The sequence below is a fragment of the Ursus arctos genome, unplaced genomic scaffold (genome assembly GCF_023065955.2).
Source record: "Ursus arctos isolate Adak ecotype North America unplaced genomic scaffold, UrsArc2.0 scaffold_8, whole genome shotgun sequence".
NCBI lineage: Eukaryota > Metazoa > Chordata > Mammalia > Carnivora > Ursidae > Ursus > Ursus arctos.
The window spans coordinates 63122468-63137917 of NW_026623100.1; the positions used below are offsets into that span (position 1 = coordinate 63122468).

The window sequence follows — 15450 nt, forward strand, 5'->3', positions numbered from 1 at the left end:
TTGAGAATTAATCAATACAACTTATCACATCATCCACATATTAAAGGTGGAAGAAACTTACGCTCTCAACGTATGCAGAAAAAGCCTTTAGCAAATTTCAACATGATAATATTAAAAAAAAAAACCTCTCAGCAAACAGGATTAGACAGGAACTTCCAGAACTTAATAAATTAAGATACCCACAAAATCTATAGCTAACGATTATACTTAATGATGAAAGGCTGACTGCTTTCTCCTTAATATTGGGAGCAGGACAAGTTTATCAACTCTTACTACCTCTACTCGTCATTATACTGAAGGCCCCAGGCAATGAAACTAGGCAAGAAAAAGAAATGAAAAGCATACACATTGGAAAGAAATAAAACTGTCTCTATTCACAGACAACATGATCGTTTACATATGATATCCCAAAGAATACACGTGCATACAAAGCCAATAGAATTAATAAATTTAGCAAGGTTACAGGATACATGGTCAACATTCAAAAATCAACTGTATTTCTATAGGAAATTTCCAAAACACCACCATTTACAATAGCACCAAAGATCATGAAAAACTTAAAATCTAACAAAGCACAGCAGTATCTAAGACATGCTTAAAACTACAACTGGCAAGGAAGAGGTCAAACTTTCATTATTTGCAGACAACATGATACTCTACATAGAAAACTCAAAAAAGACTCCACCAAAAAACCTGCTAGAACTCACACATGAATTCAGCACAGTCACACGATACACAATCAATGTGCAGAAATCTGCTGCATTTCTATACGCAAGTAATGAAGCAGCAGAAAAAGAAATCAAGGAATTGATCCCATTTGCAATTGCATCAAAAACTATTAATAAGATACCCAGGAATAAATCTAACTAAAGAAGTAAAAGCTCTGTACTCTGAAAACTATAGAATACCTATGAAAGAAACCGAAGAGGACACAAAGAAACGGAAAAGCATCCCATGCTCATGGATTAGAAGAACAAATATTGTTAAAATGTCTGTACTACCCAAAGCAATCTACATATCTAACACAATCCCTACCACAATACCACCAGCATTTTTCACAGAGCTGGACCAAACAATCCTAAAATTTGTACAGAACCACAAAAGACCCCAAAGAGCCAAAGCAATTCTGAAAAAAGAAAAACAAAATGGGAGGAATCACAATTTCAGATTTCAAGCTACATTGCAAAGCTGTAGTCATCAAGATAGTATGGTACTGGCATAAAAACAGACACATAGATCAATGGAACCAGAATGGAGAACCCAGAAATGGACCCACAACTATATTGTCAACTAATCTTCGACAAAGCAGGAAAGCATATCCAATGGAAAAAAGACCATCCCTTCAACAAATGATGTTGCGGAAAACGGACAGCAAAATGCAGAAGAATGAAACCAGACCACGTTCTTACACCATACACAAAAATAAATTCAAAATGGATAAAAGACCTTAACATGAGACAGGAAACCAACAAAATCCTAGAGAACACAAGCAGAAACGTCTTTGACCTCAGCCATAGCAACTTCTTACTAGACACGTCACCACAGGCACGGGAAACAAAAGCAAAAATGAACTATTGGGGCTTCATCAGGATAAAAAGCTTCTGCACAGCAAAAGGAAATAATCAATGAAACTAAAAGGCAACCTTCAGAATGGGAGAAGATATTTGCAAACAACATATCTGATAAAGGGCTAGTATCCAAAATCTATAAAGAACTTATTAAACTCAACACCCAAAAAACAAATAACACAGTTAAGAAACAAGCAGAAGACATGAATAGATACTTTTCCAAAGAAGACATCCAGATGGCTAACAGACACATGAAAAGATGCTCAACATCTCTCATCATCAGGGAAATACAAATCAAAACCACAATGAGATACGACCTCATACCTGTCAGAAGGGCTAAAATCAACAACACAAGAAACAACAGGTGTTGGCGAGGATGCGGAGAAAGGGGAACCCTCTTGCACAGTTGGTGGGAACGCAAACTGGTGCAGCCACTCTGGAGAACAGTACAGAGGTTCCTCAAAAAGTTAAAAATAGAACGAGCCTATGATCCAGCAATTGCACTGCTACATTTACCTAAATGATACAATAATACTGATTCAAAGGGATACATGCACCCTTATAGCAGCATTATCAACAACAGCCAAACTATGGAAAGAGCCCAAATGTCCATTGACTGATGAATGAATAAAGAAGATGTGCGATATATATATGGAATATTACTCAGCCCTCAAAAAAGAAATCTTGCCATTTGCAATAATGTAGATGGAGCTAGAGTGTATTATGCTAAGTGAAATAAGTCAGAGAAAGACAAATATCATATGATCTCACTCATGTGGAATTTAAGAAAACAAATGAACATATGGGAAGGGGGAAAAGAAAGAAAGAAAGAAACAAGTCATTAGAAACTCTTAATGATAGAGAACAAACTGAGGGTCGATGGAGAGAGGTGGATGGGGGATGGGCTAGATGGGGGATGGGCTTTAAGGAGGGCCCTTGTTATGATGACCACTGCGTGCTGTATATAAGTGATGAATCACTGAATTCTACTTCAGAAACCTACACTGCATTGCATGTTAACTACCTAAAATTTAAATAAATAAATGCTTAAAATTACAAAACTGATGAAACAAATCAAAAATCTACTAAATAGTGATATATTGCACTTGTGGTCTTTTTTATTTTACTTATTTATTTTAGAGAAAGAGAGCGAGCACGAGCAGGGAGAGGGGATGAGGGAGAGGAAGAGAGAGAATCTCAAGCAGAGTCCATGCTGAGCACAGAGCCTGACATGTGGCTCAATCCCATGACCTTGAGATCATGACCTGAGCCGAAACCAAGAGTCGGCTACTTAACCAACTGAGCCACGCAGGCACCCCTATTGTGCTTGGGTTTTAAAGACTCCATATCTTGGGGCGCCTGGGTGTTAAGCGTCTGCCTTCGGCTCAGGGCGTGATCCTGGCGTCCTGGGATCCAGCCCTGCATCGGGCTCCTCCACTGGGAGCCTGCTTCTTCCTCTCCCACGCCCCCTGCTTGTGTTCCCTCTCTCGGTGGCTGCCTCTCTCTCTGTCAAATAAATAAATAAATAAAATCTTTAAAATATAATATAAATAAATAAATAATATACATAAATAAATAAAGACTCCATATCTTTAAGGTATCTGCTCTCCTCAACTGACCTATATCAACTCGATTTCATTCAAAATCTCAGCAGGATTTTTTATAGGACTTGAAATCCATAAGCTGATTCCACAATGTACATGGAAAGACAAAGAAACTTAAAAAAAAAAACAAAACTGAGGGCCTAACAATATCTGATTGCAAGACTTACTATAAAGCTACAGCAATCATGACAGAGTAGTACTGAAGAAAGGGTAATCATTGGATCAATGGGGTAGAATAAAATCCAGAAATGCACCCACACACCCAGTAAGATGACAAAGGGGCAAGGGCAATTCAAGAGAGAAAGAATAGTCTTTTCAAAATATGGTGCTGGAACAAACAGGTAATCAGACGCAAAAAAGAGAGAGAGAAACTCTATCTACACCTAGTACTCTATACAAAAGTTAACTCAAAATTAAATATAAAACTAAATGTAAAACCTAAAACTATAAACTTCTGGGAAAAGTCTATGTCCTATGACACTGTAGAAAATTTCTTAGCTATGCTAAACACATAATCCATATGAGAAAAAGTTGATAAAACGGACTTCATCAAAATGTCAAACTTCTACTCTTTGAAAGACATTCCTACGAGTATGAAAAGGCAAGCAACAGAGCGAGAGAGAGTGTAACGGAAGCAAGACCGGCCGTGAGACAATCAGGTTAAACCCAGCTGACTGGGGCATGCACACTCATTACACGTCTCTGCTTTCGTGTAGCCTCAAATTATCCAAAATAAAAACAACAGAATAACTCTTCTAAACATCCATTCTCAGACACAGGACAGGAATGGTGAAGAGGCTGAACATTAATCCCAAGTTTAAAAAAAAAAAAAAAAAAAAGCTAACAAATGCCCTAGGAGTATATTCTTTTGGAAGTTGGTAAATGTCATTCTCAACATAATTGTTTGTTTGGAGTTTACCTTCCTTTCTGAAGCAGTTTTCTCAGTAAATCAAACTTCCAGATTTTGGCATTTTTCTGAGAAACCCGTGTCACCCTCCCCACAAGCCCACCCAAATATTTACACACAACTGTGTTAGGAAACAGGAACTCCCTGTTCCATTCTCCATACCCAGCTCCCTATTAACCCCAAAGTTAAAGAAAACGAAACAGCCCTTCCCTATGAGGTATTAAAAAACAGAATGGATCGCAGCAAGACAGTGCCATAGGACATTGAGGCTTTGGAGAAAAAGGCATCGGAGCGTCTTCAATAGGCCAAGGTAGGTGGGGGGCGGGGGGGTCCTCTTTTCCACATACATTTTTATTATGAGGTTGAACTAATATCTAAGATTTCCCTGTTTGTAGGATCCCAAGGCCAAACATCCATGAATGGCAGAGTCTCACTGCTCCATTACTGCCAGGTAGTTGTAGTGGGAAAAACCCACTGAGGGCGGCAGGGGGGCTGCAAGGAACCCCCCAGGCTCAGCGATGTCCCAGCCGCGCCTCCAAATGCACTCAGCAGCCCTACTGGACTCCACTCTCCCCACCCCCACGGAGAGGCCTTCGTTATTCCGTCCAAGGAGTTTATGTTCTTAGGTCACACTTCATAGCAAGCGTGCCTCTCAGTCTCACCGTTTCCATTAAGTCTGTTTCTATTCACACACTGCGCTGTTTTTAAAAACGCAAGACTCTGGCCACACCATGCGGCTGCAGCCGTGATGCCCGGGCCACGCACACTGCGACCTCGGTCACGGCTTCAGAGACGGCGGTCACTCCCCGTACCTTCTGTCCTGCGATAACGACGCGATCCCCCAACTTCAGACCGAGGGACGCGAGCATCGCCTTGCTAGTGGCACGGTCACCGTTTGGAAGCAGGGGCTTTGGAAGGTCACACGACAGGGGCGCTGCGTCTAACAGCATCTGCTTGATTTCTTTAGCGGTCGCTGCGGCATCGGCCATCTCCAGCGGCATTTCCACTGGGTCCGGCACGACATCAGCAGGGATCTGTCCTTTGTCGTTCTGCAAATACGGAGAAGAGAACACCTTCAGTGCACATCGCTTACGGTCCTACACGGTCATACACAATTAGGTTTAAAAATAACAGTGAAAAAAACTTCAGTTCAAGGCCTTCATCGTGTATTTAGGCTCACTGTTTACTGCACACCTGCTATGTGCCAGACGCCCTTCTACACATCACTGACCCCGGGGTGAAGAGAAAAAGCCCTGCCCGCAGAAAGCACACCTGCTGGAGTGAGACAGACCGCACACGACAAGTAAAAGACGTGATATATCAAAGGGTAAAAAGCGGCAGAGAGAAAAACAATTCCGGGAAGGGAAGGGGAGAATTCCGGGAAGGGAAGGGGAGAATTCCGGGAAGGGAAGGGGAGAATCCCAGGAGGGGGACGTCTATGCCCGCAGCGCAGCCGGGAAGGGGGCACAGGCCCGAGGAGACGGGGAGCAGCACGCAGGCCAGCTGCTCCGGGAAGGCGGCCCCGACTCGGGGAGGCGCCGGCGCTGAGCTCGTGAGCGGACCGCAGGCCGGGCCGCGCAGGTTTAGACCCCAGATCGGAGATTCCGCCGCCTCGGCCGTGTGACCTAACCCATCCTGCCCACTCGTGGAGTGACTCCGATTTCAGGAATAGAAACTACAGTTTCAACACTTCTAAAATGTGTGCTATCATCAAGATAACAGCTCTGGTCTCACTGTAAAGGAGAGACTGCTTCCTTGGATTTAATCCCGCAACAAGATAAAATGGTCAGTTACAAGCCCACTAACATTTGCATGGTGTTTATATAACCAAATCCTATCATAGAAATTGTCTCATTTGATTCTCATATCAAGAAAAAGCTTATGAACACAACAGATAAAAATCCATACCGAATGTATATATTGCAGAAGAGATAATAACCAACTAAGCGAGTAAAATATCACTATCATTTCCAGTTTGCCAATTAAGGAAATTCAGCAAGAAAAGGTTAATGACTCCTTCAAAGCGATTCACAGGATTCCTGGAAGAGGGGACAACTGAAGCCAAGTCCAGGACTCACTACACTCAGCCTCTCTCCTACTGAGGGCTATCCTTCCCTCAAACACAGGATCTCTCTCCAAAGTTCCCTAACCAAACACCTTAGGTGGTATGAGAAAGTTTCCAGACTGTAATCTTCTTTTAATGTGATGAATCGAGATTCTTTTGCCAAGAAACTTCTTTTCCTTGTCTTCTCTGCTGATAATGACCTTTAATTGCTCCGTATGGGTGAAAGAATGAGGTTTTCAGAACACGCTTAGTTTGCGAGTGCCTCACAGTTTTTGTTTTAAAATTCAAGTCATTTTGGTCCTAAGTAAAAATAAGGCAGGGAGACATGTTATCAAATTTCTGGGACGGTGACGGGACTGTTAAAGAATTTCAGATTTCAGGGACGCCTGGGTGGCTCAGCCGTTCAGCGTCTGCCTTCGGCTCACGTCATGATCCCAGGGTCTTGGGATCGAGCCCCGCATCGGGCTCCCTGCTTGGTGGGAAGCCTGCTTCTCCCTCTCCCACTCCCCCTGCTTGTGTTCCCTCTCTCGCTGTCTCTCCCTGTCAAATAAATAAAATCTTTTTAAAAAATTTAAAAAAAATAATTTCAGATTTCAAAGAAAATATACAAAATATAATAAAGGTATGCATAGAACTAATATGTACTCTTGATAAAAAGAGGGGAAGTTTTTTTTAAACCTTGTACTGATAAGTTGTAAGCTGTATTAACAAGGACTATTTTACCTTAGGTTTTTTAAATCCTCACCTTTCTAGAACAAGTCACACACTTATGTTAATTCCTATGAAATTTGGCAACTAAAGCTTCTGTTAAAAAAAAATAGTAATAATAAAATAAAAACACTGATGATGTCATGCTGACATAAGAAGGCTTGCTCATGATTAATTACAGAACTCCATTTTCTTCTAAAATTGTGGTTATCAGAGTATGAGCCAAGAGCTACTGCTGACCCACATGTTGGCTGTTTTTTTTTTTTAACCTTCAAAATACAACAATCTGACATTGCTTCTGGCTTGAATCAAATTTACCTCAGTGGCACGCCTCACTGCATTTTACTAAATTCAAAATAGCCTCTCCACGAAGAAGGCTTTGTCAACAGCCTACTAGGAAAAGCAAAAATGTATCACCTTTGCATTCCAGCCAAACTGGGGGAATCATCTCCTAGCCATGGTCAATGCTACTCTCCTGTGTCCCTAAAAGGCTTTTCGTACCTCTCTCCTCTAACTGGTTAGTTCTTAACTATGTTTAAGGGCTCAACGTCACCTTTGCCAGAAAGGCTTAGAGAGATACCCCTCGTCTGTGACCTCATGGCACTCTGTGCCCACCCCCACATCGTAACCCACTGAATGCCAACAGCTACAGTAAAATTACTGTCCATCTTCCCCTCTACACTATGTTCTCTTTGGGGACGAAGACTTTGATTTATTGTGTTCTCCCCAAGCCCAAGAAACAATAGGGAAGGAGGTAGGGGCAGATAGGGGAAGGAAAGAGGGGAGAAGGGTTAATTAACTAATGAAGGGTTAATTAACTAATGAAGGGTTAATTAACTAATTCCCTTCCTTCAAGGGAAGGCCCAAACCCAATTAAGAATCCCTGCCAGAGCAGGTTACTGCTATTAATATTAAGGAAAAAAACATCAAGAGCCACTCTGTAAAGACAATAAAACATCAAAAGACTTGAAGATTATGAAATGCAATCCTGTGTGTTAACTTTGTAAATTTACTAATTTACATGATTATCATGAAAAAATCCATTTTTCCTTTAATTTTATTTTTAAAGGTTTACTGCACTCCTAAATGTGCATTTTTTAAAATTTTCTCAAATAAAATTTCTTTCCAAAAGAATTTAAACTATGATTTAATATAGAAACACCACTTTACCATATGCATTTTAATTTGATAGTTAACTTTTTGTAAACATATCAAAAAACTAAATGAAAGACACTTAAACTCAAACATGATGACACATTAAGGAACATTTGACCTCACTGGATGAAAGGAAATTTTACAGAGCTTATCAATGTAAGGGGACTGGAATTCACTGCTATGCCCTATATTTATTTGAGATAAAGTTGATCACCATTACTCTTTATCTGCAGCACAAATCCTTTCCTTCTATGAGTTCTGTAACAACACCCAGATTGAACTCTTTACTGGAAGATAATGTCAGACCTTTTAACTCTTACATTTTCAACTGTAATTTAACCTCTTACCCTAAATGCAGGATTTGCCCCGTGCTCCAGCAAGCATCTCACAGTACTTGCACACAAGTTATAAGCAGCAATGTGCAGAGCTGTTCCAAAATTAAAGTCACTGCAAGTGGCATCTACATCTGCAATGAGACACCACAAGTATATTAGCTAAAAATTTAAATGTAGCTATTTTAATATAAAAGGAGACAGGTGGGATTTTTTTTTTCCAGTTGGGGTGGGGAGGGAGAACTTTATTAAGCCATTTTTGAGACTTAAACCCATCCACGAGAAGCACCATTTCACGACGGAACCAAATCTTCATATTACAATCTGGTTACCCAATTATTTTTTTAGTGCAATAAAATCTCATTATAACATGGACTGGTGTTATCATAGATTTTCCAACCATGACAAACTAAACTATATTTAAAAGAAATTAATGGTAATAATTCACATTTGTGAAAGTAACGATCTTAACACAATCACTCTTAACCTCTTGCATGTGTGTTGTGACAGCTACAGTAAGGTAGTAAGGTTTGGGTCAGGAACCAGCAAACTATGGCCCATGGGCAAACACAACTCACCATCCGCTTTTAGAAATAAAGTTTTTTTGGAACATAGCCACAGGCATTTATTTACATATTCTCTATGGCTAGCTTCCTGCCATAACTGCAAAATCAAGTCGCTGCAGTGGTCCACCAGGCCTACAGTATTTCCTATCTGGCCGTTCACATAAAAAGTAGTAGGTAAAACAACACAGAATTTCCAAATCAGGAATAAGTTAAAGACTAATTAAATATATAAATGCTTACAAATCATATTCATTCATAATACTTTATTCAACAAATGACTTAGGACTTCATGATAGGGAAGAAGAATCTTGCAATTCTAAGGACATTTTAATAACTTTCAATAAAGCACCACGATGCTATACTTAGACACAAGAAATCTTCCAGATTTGGGAATCCCATTTTGCAAATGTTTTCTATAACAAGAGTTTAATATATCTGGTTCTACTAATCCTACCTTAATCTAAACCACACTGCCCCACATGTCTTATCTACAATTGCAGACAACTAAAACATGCTCAGGACAAACCTTCCTGAGTTATTAAAGACACTGTACTATCCAAAGAGGCTTTCTTCCTAACATCAATCAAAAATTAAAAGGCCAAAGCTAAAGATAAAATGGATGATTGTACAAAGCAGAGTGACAAACAAACACGCTGGGAAATTTAGCTACTGAATCTCTAAAACAAGTTTTCTGTGAATGCGGAAAACACCATACGCCGCTCACCTTTCACTTAGAGTAATACTATCGCATTTGCTCTCATCTTGTTCTCAATAGAAAACTGACCCACGGAGAGGACCAGAGAGAAAGTCAAAATACCAGCACTGTAATATAGTCAGTCTGATATTCAATTTTAGGATATCGCCATCAAAATAGGAAGGGGGGAAAAAAAAACACCTGAATTTGTATCCTTCTTTAATCAGAGAATTTCAGAAGCAAATGCCATCTAAAATGCTCTTTATGATTTCAGTGCTTAGCTCTGAAAGCTTTATTGTTCTATTTCTGGCTACTCAAGACAAAAGAATTATATAGCACATAGATTCAATTACACTTTATAAAATCCACGTTATACTGGGGAATTTGGGGGGTTATAAAAAACCGAGAGCACGCCGTTTTATTTTGTATCTCTTTGTACTAAGGCTTTTGCTTAATGACAGCAATTAATCTTCAATAAAGAAATATTAAACTACTCCGGCAAAAGAAAAATGGGGTAAGAGGTCATATGGAACAAGATGGATTAGAAGCAGAAATTTCTCTGAATGTTAATTTTTATGCCATTAATAAAGTGTCCAACTAATAACATCTAATGGTGATCTTACAGTACTTGCCTTTTGGTTTAGATGTCTTCAAAATCACCTTTATAAGCTCAGGGACATCAAAATAAGCAGCATAATGCAAAGCATTCATATTTGTCCAGCGACTCCGTAAACTAACATCTGCTCCCAGATCAATAAGTTGAGTTGCAAATTTTACAGCTGTATCAACATCACCTAAAGAAAGTTTTCTAAATTATTTTTCTTCAGTACAAACTGAAGTTCCAGTGGATGGCTATCTACTACCTTACTTAAAAAGCCCAAGCAAACAGCATACTGAATCTACGTATACACCTCAAAAATTTCACTTACAAGGGATTTGTTCTAAAAAAAAAATCATATTCAGAGATATGGATAAACACTTAGCTGTAAAGACGTTCATCACAGCACTTTTTACTATTAATAAAACTTTGAAACTAAACTACTTTATAAATAAACATGACTACTTTATTCTCAAATAAAATTCTAAAAGTACAGTAATATGAAATTGGTTAAACAAATCATGAGTCATCCACATACTGGAATACTATAAAGCCATTAAAAGCAATGCCCTAGACCAGTGCTGCTCAGTGTGTTCTGTGGACCACTACCAGTCCCAAACTGTCATTGCCCTGTCCTTTTGATAACCCTCTTATTTTTTCTGATGCAATCATTTCTTCAGAATATATTAATTTAAATGTAATTTTATGCCTTTTGAAAAATAATTGTTTCATTTTTCTATTATAATTTCGTTTGGTTTTTGTCTTCTTTTTTTTACAAAAGGAATTAGTCCATGATGGATTATAAGGAAAAAAAGTCTTTCACCATCAACAGCTTAAGAAGCATATATCAGACTACTGAAACAGGGAGAGATACCCACAATATATAGTTAATAAGAGGCAGGTTTACATAGTGGTAAAGCACAGAACGCCAATCTGGGAAAATAGGTGTATATGTTATCTATACAGGAATACTCCTTAGGCCTAAAGACTGGGATCTGTGAGGATTGGGATGCTTGGAAAACAGCTTGGATTGTCTAACCTTGCTGTAATCTCTCAGGAATGTTCTAGGGTGTCATCATTACTCTCACCTAGTGAGAATGCAGCCATGAAGCCTGCTCTAGAAAAGCTGGGAGGTATCAGGAGACTATAAAGACCCCCACCCCTGAGAAAAGAAAGGGAAGGGAACAAGGTTTTGGGGAGGATCCAACGGAATGCTTACCTGTTCAGGGACATTATTATCATCAGCTAGGTGCCCTCGCAGGGACTCTGGTTGCATAACATAGCTTATACGAACACAAATACAGATGTCTCAAGCCACTAGCAGATTCTCCACACACTTACCGATACCATGAGCTCCAGATTTGCAAGTGTAATGTAAAAGAGTCATATCCGTCAGTCCATCTCTGTCATTCACATTGCAGCCTCTCTTAAGAATCTGAAGAAGCCAAGGAAGATATGTCAACATGATGACTGAAATGCTGAGAACCAAGTTAGACCATCCTATCAGAATTAGTTCTCAATAAAATGAGTAGCTAGAACAGGGATAAATTTTAAATTCTGCATCCAATAGCAATAATGAAAATAATCTGTCACCAGACTGAAGGAAATTCTTAAAGACTATTCCAAGGTAATCTGGCACTCCCAATATGTCCCTTAACCTCTCAAAGGATAAACAAAATGTTCTTTCTAATGGGTGTAATGGTATTTGAAAAAATATATAAGCGCTCTCTTCTTACCACATGACAATATGCAGGTCAAAAAAACTAATTATTCTTTCTTACCTCCTTCAAAGAATCAAATTATTTTTGAAAACTATGTGTAAGCCTCGATCTTTACCAGACCACCCAAAAGTATGAATAAAACACGTTGGTAATCAAATCTCCTCATGAAATGTATTTTTTAAAGTCTACAAAATTAATGTATACGAAGAAAGGAAGTATGGAAAATGCCTGCTGCCACCTCGAGTGCTAACATCGGAACTCCAGCCGTAAGCAAGAGAGGAGCACGAGGGAACTGTGGAAAGAAGGTACAATACCGACTCAACTGCCCCACGCACAGCCTGGGGATACAAAGAACAAACATCAGAATCTCTGAAAGGTTTTTCATTTATCACCGCCTTTCCATTCAGATGGTGGGCTTGCGGGGGCGGGGCGGGGGGGAAGCATCTATACAATTAACAATCCTAACAATGCAAAATGTACAATGGAAGAATTCCTTACCTCATTTCCAATAATGTCAATGTTTTGCTGGACCTGAGGAACCCACTGTCTTAAAATGGCAAATAATTCTGATACAGAAGTTTTAGGATCAAAGAGAATTTCCTGGCATGATGTATCATTAGGATCAAAGAAAGAAAACTCTGTTTGAAATAAAACAAAAAAAAGGGTAAATTAAACTTATTAAAAGTGCCAAATAAATATATTGAAAATAATAAACAATAAGACCAGGGCTCAAAAGATACAGATATTTTGATACAGAAGGAGTAGGTTTACGTTAAGCTATTTTCATAACCAAAGTCAAGAGAGCCAAAATGTATGCAGCATTCCTGAATTGTGGGAACACGATTTCTGTGCATCATACCACATTTTATTACAGACAGAACAAAAAATGTGAGCGCACCCATCTCAAACCTTGAATTTTCCAATAACTACTTCTAAGGCACAGAAAATCTGTCAAATTTTATAAATATTTTCAGCTCTCACAACATAAATATATCACAAAGAATAGATTCACATCTATAATTAAAACACACATAAAAAGGGAAAAATGCCAAAATATCAACTGGTGTGCAATTTTATATATTCTTTTCACTTCTCTGTATTTACCTAATTTTCTATAAGAAACAGGCATTACTCTCTACCCTCTGAAGAGGCATGAGGAGAACTGTCACGCCAACCCATAAGGGACCAATACCTGGCGATGCAGAGGCCAAACTTTGGCCCAGAGTGACTGGGTGATTTGGGAATATGTATTAGTAAAAACGTGGAATACTAGCAAAATTGAACGTGATCGAAATACCTCTTAAAACTTCTCCAAGATTCATAGAAAACTTTGGTCAGCCTATGGCTAGAGAAGAGAATGGAAGAAAATCTGATTCTACTGTCTTGAACAATCCAAAAAAAAGGGGAGAGGGGGCAAGGAATCTAAAAAACCAGAAGCATCTAAAGAAGGAGAGCATTAGAGAACCAACATTTGCTGAGTACGTACAACTTACCAAACACTTTCCAAGTCAAGTCCTCACAAACACCCTACTTGGGAGGTACTATTACTCTCATCTTGCGGGTAAAGAAACCAAAGCTCAGACTAAATAATACTTGTTTCAAGTCACACAACTAGTAAGCGGCACATCGTGGGTAGAAAACCAGATCTGTAAGCAAAGTCTATCTTCTTTCCTCTATTGTGCTGCCTCTGTAAGAGAATCACTATTGAAGTCAGCTTCTAACAGCTACATGAGTAGCAGGATTCATGTTTGCATGTTTGCATTTTTCTATATCTTCCAAAATTAGACTATGTACACATAATTCATACTTTCAGAATCAGGATAACTAAAAGGTGAGTGGAAAAGCAGAAAACCAAGGATGTGTATAAAAGGAGAGCACCATCAGGAGAGAATCAGAAAGACTAAAACTAGAATGAGATACTATCTAGAATCTTAGACAACAGAATGGCCCTCTAGGTTCAGAAAGGAAGACTCAGAAAAGAACTGGTATCCAACAGAGAGAAGCACCTTGCATGGTTTCTTGAACGTAGATTCAGGTAAGTTTCTTATAAATAGCAGTTGACTAGATGGGGTGGGGGTGGGGGTATCTAACTGATTATCTGTTCAATAAATATTTATGGATCAGTCCCTTTTCTAAACATTGGGCATTGATAGTAGAGAAATTTCTAAATATATACCTAGAGACTTTTTTGCATGTGTCCACAGGAGACATGTTCAAGAATTCTTATTCTAGCATTAATCATAATGGCAAAAAAGCTGGGCTGAAACCTCTCTCCATAAAGGAATGGATAGAATTGACATATTCTACTTTTTGCTTTTTAACAACTTAAGAAATGAATTAGATCTCTAAATTGGGAGTTGATAAGGCTAGGTCTCAAAAAACATACTGACTGATAAATTAAGCTGCAGAATAATATACAGTTTCTGCCATTTACATAAAATTATGAATACACAAAACAGTACTACATACCGTTTATGCTCATTTATGTAGTAAATATATAACAATATGCTCTGGAATATTCATACTAAATAGAAGATAATGGTTGCCTCTGGAGAGCAAGGGGAATAGGACCAAAAGGAAACAGGGAATTTCAACTTTAAGGTTTTCTTGTAACTAAAAAACAAGAGCTAAAGGAAAAATGGCGAAATGCTACTATTTATTCTTTCTGATGATGGATGTGTGGGACATATATGTTTGCTACTGCTATATTTTGTGCATTTTTATACGATTTCCTATTTTTAAAAAAATGAAAAGCAATGGGAAATGCATCCCATACACAATATCAATAAAAGTAACAAACATGCCAATGAATGTGTGAGGCTTATTTACAGAAAGCTGGAAGAGGAGCGTGACTTAGATGGAGTGAGACACGTCATGGTGTGGAACCAAAAAAATATTTAAAGCTGATAATTTTACCAAAAACAATTATTTAAAATAATTTCAATTCTAATAAAAATCTCACCAGGTTCTACCTGTGAGAGAAGGTACAGAATTACTTTACGGTTCATCAGTAGCAGAGCTTCTCCAACGTTAACATAGATAGCAATCACCTAGGGATCTTGTGACACTGTTAATTCTGATCCAGTAAATCTCAGGTGGGGCCTGGAATTGAGCTGCTTCTTCTTTTTTTTTTTTTTTTTATTTATCTGAGAGAGAGTGAGAGTGAGAGAGATCACAGAGGCAGAGGGAGAGGGAGAAGCAGGCTCCCCGCTGAGCAGGGAACCCGTTGTGGGGCTTGATCCCAGGACCCTGAGATCATGACCTGAGCCAAAGTCAGACACTTAACTGAACCAAAGTCAGACACTTAACTGACTGCGCCACCCGGGAGCCGTGGAATTGAGTTTCTAACAGGCTCCCAGGGATGTCAGTGCTACCAGACTAAGGACCACACTTCGAATAGCAAAGATCTAGAAAGTAAATGTAAGATAAATAAACAAGAACATCTGAACTAAAAAAACTAATGACCTGAGTAGGGATAGGGGGCAGTAGCCCAATAAATAATAAAGCATATAACAATGCTTCAGTAATTATA

General features: G+C 38.9%; 1 protein-coding gene across 7 annotated transcripts in view; it reads right to left on the bottom strand.

Moving 5' to 3' along the window:
* CLIP4 (CAP-Gly domain containing linker protein family member 4) overlaps window positions 1–15450 on the bottom strand; it is a 68517-nt gene that overhangs the window by 40738 nt on the left and 12329 nt on the right. For 6 of the 7 annotated variants that reach the window (XM_057309263.1, XM_057309262.1, XM_057309261.1 and 3 more), the window contains exons 3-7: window positions 12417–12556; window positions 11539–11632; window positions 10232–10393; window positions 8355–8473; window positions 4892–5128 (exon numbers count right to left, since the gene is read on the bottom strand). In XM_057309263.1, coding sequence (XP_057165246.1) covers window positions 4892–5128; window positions 8355–8473; window positions 10232–10393; window positions 11539–11632; window positions 12417–12556 — 752 coding nt within the window. The remainder of the gene's footprint in view (window positions 1–4891; window positions 5129–8354; window positions 8474–10231; window positions 10394–11538; window positions 11633–12416; window positions 12557–15450) is intronic. The other variant, XM_026478237.4, reaches the window with a different exon arrangement.